Genomic DNA, 6,151 nt, shown 5'->3' with positions numbered 1-6,151 from the left:
AAATATTTTGAGCCAAACTTATCAACATCAATTGATGATTGAGATTCTGAAAGAACTCCTTCAAATGCTATATAATAGCTTTGATCCTGGAAGGGTTAAGAATTTGGTCTTCATGTATATTTTGTCATCTAAAAACCAAAGAAGAATTTTTTTGCCAATTAACGAATACAATTTTCAAGCTCCAGTTTTAATTATCTTTTTTGTTTTTCAGTCACTTTAGATAGTTTTTGTTTATTATATGATCTCATACTTGCATGCTGCTTAGCCCTTTGAAACATTGTTTGATTTGTTTCACATTTTTTGCAACTTCTCTCACTGACATACTGCGATTTTTGGAAATGACTTTAATTATCTTAAGGTTGAGTTGCGAGCACCATATTTTCCACCAGAATCTGGCTTTCAAGAAATGGAAAATGTCTTATGATACTGATTTAACACTCCATACACCATACTTTGGGAAATTTGTAGTTCTTTTACTATGAAATGTCTTTGTTTTCCAGCCATTTGTCAACAATTGCTTTTCGATAATCTGTTTCATTCATTGTTTAAAGCAATTGCACAGTTACTTTAATAAAATTGATAATGGAATTTTTATTGTAATTATTTTTTAAAAAATTAATATAAATGTACTGAATATAACTACTAATAAATTTTTAACATTTATTTCAGATTAAAAATGATTGAAATTTTATCAAATTTTTTTCGTTCCGTAATTGTGCTAACACCCGAAGACCTCCTATACTCTGTTTATCTTTGTTTAAATAAAGTGGCTCCTGATTTTGAAGGCATAGAACTTGGTATTGGAGATATGGTATTGATGAAAGCAATTGCTCAAGCTACTGGAAGAACAGTAGATAAAATTAAAGCAGATATAACAGTTAGAGGTGATCTTGGGCTTGTGGCAGAAGTATGTATCTTGTATTAGTTTTTTTAATTATGTTTGTAATTATTTTGAGATATAATATGAATGCATCAAAGTATTGCATTATTTCATTCTTTTGTGTTATTTCTTCTTCAAGGATTTAAAAAATGTTCTTTATTCCAGGTGTCTTAGTGATGATTATACATTTTTTATAATGCATATAAATATACTCTGTTAGAATTCAGATTCAGAATTATTTTTATTGACATGCATTAAATAGAATACATGAAATTTTGATCAATGATTATCTAATATACACTGCTGGCCAAGCAAAATGCAACACCATGAAGGAAGCATCCATTGTTTCAAGATCTATAGTTCATCGTGGTGTTTCATTTTACTTGGCTAGCAGTGCATTTTATAGTATTATCAGATATATCAGAGGTTCTCATTTGAAATTGATGTAATTTATGTGTATTAGTGATGGGATAATACCAAAATTTCTCTTCTGATTCTGATTCTTTTGAATACTTTCTAAAGTTTATTTTAGGTTAAAAAAATTAACGATTTACATTATGAGCATGGTACATTCATTAATTAATAAATAAATATCAAGTTTAAAAATGGAAAATCCAGAATCAATCTTTTGAAAGAAGCCTGAAAATTCTCCATTTATATGTGATGTGCATCTTTTATTATGTACTACAGACTAAATTTGTGATCTTATTTCAGGTAAAGTTAATATTGCAACATCATCATCAAAGAAATTACAGGTAATTCCCATTTACTCAAAATTCTTAATCAGTGAAATGCAAGATAGCAAATGTTGAAAACGTTTTCTTACTCATCATAGGCATACACTAGGAAACAATTTATCATACAATAAATTTTTAATCTTTGTTTCAAATAAAATTACAAAAGTATATTTACAGTACATAGTTCATACAAAAAGTAGTTCATTGTCAATTAAAACATGCTTTTCCAGTGTAAAAAATGAATTATTTATTTATTAATTTTTATTAAGTAAGTGACAATAAGCAAAGTATTAAACCACAAATTCCCAAATACATAATTTGTTAGTTAAAAAATAAAACTGCATACCCACTGGATGTAAATCATTCCAAGAACTGTCTATGCCCTTCCCTTTCCTCTATATAAGTACTCTGCACGCATACATATATACTTAGAACAAACACGATGGCAACTTTTCTCCTCAAAAGAAGTTAAATACTACAAGTATTTAACTTGGTTTGAGGTCGAGGTCAAGTTAAATACTACAGAACTATCTTATCATGTCATCCTATCTCCTAAAATGAGGATAGTATTGACCAAGTGCAGTCTCTCATCGTTCCAATTATATGAAAGAAAGTCTGCCATGACAAACATTACATATTTTCTGCTTTGTCAACATGAAAGTTTTCAATAAACTAGCATATTACTTAATTGTTAATATTGTAATTTTAAAAATTTTTAATTTTCAACTAAAACAAATAAATAATTTTCTTATTAAATGTGAAAAATTAAGAAGAATTCATTTTAAGAATTGGAAATCATAAGATTTGCTTGATTCTGAATACTGGAAAATGCCCAATTTTTCTGATTTTAATTAATCATCTCATCACTAATTTGTATTGTTGAATTAGTCTGAATAAGAAATAAAATATAATATAATAATCTCAGTTTATTTTATTAAATTTTGATACAGAATTAGTACATATAAATTTAGTTTTTAAAAATGATTCTTCATTAAAGTTCACAATTATATGTATTAGCAGTGATTTAGAATATTTCTGAATCTGCAAAGAAGGAAAAATCATAGTAGGGAAATTTGAAGTAGAAAAATAATAATACAACAAAAGTCTCAAAAAATGTTAAAATAAAATTGAGTAGCCAATATACATTAATTGGGGAAGTTTGTTGAAATTTCCCAGTTAATGTCCATAAGCTTAGGAGATTCTGTGTTTTAAAGGTTAAATTGGAAATACCAGGTTAAAAATAAAGAAAATTAAGCATTTATTATTGTTATGAAAGAGAGGCATGTGTTATAGTAAGGCAACATTTGAGTGTAGAGCCTGGAGCATGTTTGAATAAAGTCATCAACCTAGCATGTTTCCAATGGTGTAGGATGGTATGAGTGATGCTTATTTTGTTTCTGATTAGTTTATTCATCTGTTACATTTCTACCTACTTACATGATTGCATGCATGCAAAGGAATGAGTTGGTCTTGGTTTTATCAAACCACTGTTTTGATTTTTATAATTATTGTAAAACCAAAAAAGCAAAGTCCGATTTTATTTCAAAACTGTTTAATGGATAAAATTTTGTTTCATCTTGAATTAAAACATAATATTCACTTGTTCCTCACACAAAATTTGCAAATTAATAAAACACTACCTTGATTAAATAGCTAAACTGAAGTTTTATCATCATTTTATAAACATACTTTTCCTATTTTTTCACAGATATATTTTGATATTAATATTTTTTATTTTATAATAAATTTTAGTATGTTATAAAAATATGGTTTTGTTTTCAAACATGAAAAAATAATGAAAAGTCAGTAAAAAACATGAAAAAGTTTGATGCATTTCTTAAATGATTTTTCAGAAAAAATTGCATAATTGTTGTCATTGTAATAGAAATATTTGTACATAATTTTTCCATCTTTACATTTAATTACATTTTTTTATTTTGAAATACAGGTAACCCCCATATAACACGGCACTTGTATAGCACGGATTCACTCTAACATGGTTCAAGAATTGGTAAAACCCTTGTACAATGTGAAATGTACAGTAATAAAAACTATTAAAAGCAAACTTTATCTAATTTGAAATTAGGGAAATCCCCGTACAACAGTTCAATAAACGTGATAAAGCTTCGAAAGATACCTCATTTGACATTTTTCATTCGAGTGCATACATACTATCAGATTTTCCTGCATAATTTTCGTGAACTATTAGTACAGTAGACCCTCCCTGTATAACGGGTTCATATAATACAGATTTGTATATAACGGCAAAAAAATTGCAATTATATTCGTATAAACATGCTAAAAGAGACTCGTATGATATGGTAAAATGTCATTGCCAACTCATGTTGCGACAAGATTGGTTGAATCTAGACCAATAGCGGATATTGCACAAACCGTTGAATTTAAACAAGCAGCAGACCTACTAAAAACCATTTATTATTTAACAGCCATAAAAATTATATTTATATTAATGATGTCTCCAATGTTCAGCAAATTTTTTGCAGAAAAATAATTTATCAGGAAACACGCCCACCGTTTGATGCACCACTCCATGAAGAAAACAAGCTTAAGCAATGGCGTCATCGAACAGTGCAGACTCTGTAAGTAATCCTACAATGTTTTGTTTATAGCATAGTTTATATGGATTATTCCCAAAAAATTATGTGTTTTGGAAATGTTGAGTGAAATTAGTCTTGAATCGATTAATTTTATGGAAGAAAACCTTTCAAACAGCTGTAGTGCGTAAACTGCACACGTGCCGGGCTGTGATTGGTTCATGTATTTAAGGACTCATACAACATGAATTTCATAAAACACAGAACATATCTACCATGTTATAGGGGGGGTCTACTGTATTTAAGTATGTAAATTTTCTTTTCCCACCTTTTGTCAATACACATGGTCCTTCTCAAAACTTGTTTCAATGTTGCTAGATCTCTACACTTCTGATTTTGGTGTTGCCAGATGTTTTTTCCTTATTCCATACTTGTTTTATTCTTCATAAGTGCTTAGCACCATATAAGGAAATTTATAAAAAGCTTTTAACTAAAAGCAAGCAATCTAAAATAACATATTTTTTGCAAAAGGTAAAGCATGGATCTGAAGATAATTCAGAAAAATGCTCAGAGGATAAGGATATCTTGCCAAAAAGAAAACACCCTTTGTTAATAGTGCTTAGTGATGATGAAGAAAACATTGTTTAATTTATATTAATATGTATCACTTAAAGAAAATTTTAANACTGTCTTACAACATAAACTATATAAGGGAATTGAAAATCATTGAATGTTATTGTGTTAGGACAATGTCCTAACTTGGCAATTGCAAGACATTCATTGTTTAGTGAATTTTATAACTTCAGAATATATGGTTCCAGTTTGCAAACAGTTTTTAATTTTTTAGGATGTCGTTGAGTCAGAAATAAAAATACAAGTATGCATATTTGTATTCGATTTATTATATTTAAATGGTAAATCTTTGGTAAAGATGAATTTAAGAGAACGTAGGGAACTTCTACATCAGTCTTTCAAAGAAATTGAATCAAAGTTTATGTTTGCTCTTGCGTCTGACATATCATCCACTGAAGACATTCAAGAATTTCTGGATACATCTGTGAAACGTAAGTTTTCTTCTGTTTTTAATTTTCATTTTTAAAATTAAAATTTGGATAATAATATATAGTGTTTTCCAAAAGAAACATGCCATAGGAAATTGTGCAGAGAAACTGTAGATAAAGCTTCAGGAAACAAGTGTATAGTATATTGGTTATATGATGCAACATTTCAGCTCTGCAATAATGTCAAACAGAAGTTATACTTGCACAAAATTTATGTGGTCACATGACAACACACAAATTTTGAGTCAGTTTCAATTATTATAGTCCAGCTACATAGTTCTGTAATTAACTGGTATGTTGTGAGGATTGAATTTGTTCTTCTTAATACATGATATGCAGATGATAACATGAACATGACATCTTACTGGGTTTTTTATAGTAGTATTTAGTTTTATTTAAATAAAACTGCATATCAAGTGTTAAAAAGAACCAAGTTTAAGCCTCACAGCATATAAGTTATAGAATTTACATATGCAGCTGGACCTACATTAGTTGAAAGGGATTTAATCATGCATATGAATTTTGTACAATTAATTTTATGTATTGCAGATATGAAATGATGCACCATGTAATCAATACACTATGCACTTGTTTCCTAATACTTTGTCTACAAACTCCATACATTCTCCTTTGGCATGTTTCTTTTGAAAAACACTGTATATTAAATACTTTTATTAATATAGTATGATTGCTGTTTATTCAATTTCTATGTATAATGTCCTTTTAATCCAAAGAATTTTTCTTGGTAGATGATCTTAAATGCTGTAAGAATGTCTACCACTAAAAATTCTTTGGATTAAAAGGATGTTATACATAGAAATTAAATATTTTTATTTTATAAAAAAAATGAATATGTTTCCTTACTGTTTTGAGTAAATTATTATGAAAAGAACAGCACAAACAAATACTAACTAACTT

The 6,151-nt window shown here is 28.2% G+C and overlaps 1 protein-coding gene across 1 annotated transcript in view; it reads left to right on the top strand.

Moving 5' to 3' along the window:
* Positions 1-652: 652 nt before the first annotated feature.
* LOC111629605 (DNA ligase 1-like) overlaps positions 653-6,151 on the top strand; it is a gene marked incomplete at its 5' end in the record, with an annotated part of 29,645 nt that continues 24,146 nt past the window's right edge. Inside the window, 3 exon segments of the mRNA XM_023373504.1 lie at positions 653-907; positions 1,595-1,636; positions 5,020-5,236. Of these exon segments, the coding sequence (XP_023229272.1) occupies positions 653-907; positions 1,595-1,636; positions 5,020-5,236 (514 nt within the window).

This window comes from Centruroides sculpturatus, unplaced genomic scaffold (genome assembly GCF_000671375.1).
Source record: "Centruroides sculpturatus isolate CEXI.00-Female unplaced genomic scaffold, Cexi_2.0 scaffold652, whole genome shotgun sequence".
Classification (NCBI taxonomy): Eukaryota; Metazoa; Arthropoda; class Arachnida; order Scorpiones; family Buthidae; genus Centruroides; species Centruroides sculpturatus.
This window is presented reverse-complemented; position numbering and strand designations above follow the sequence as displayed.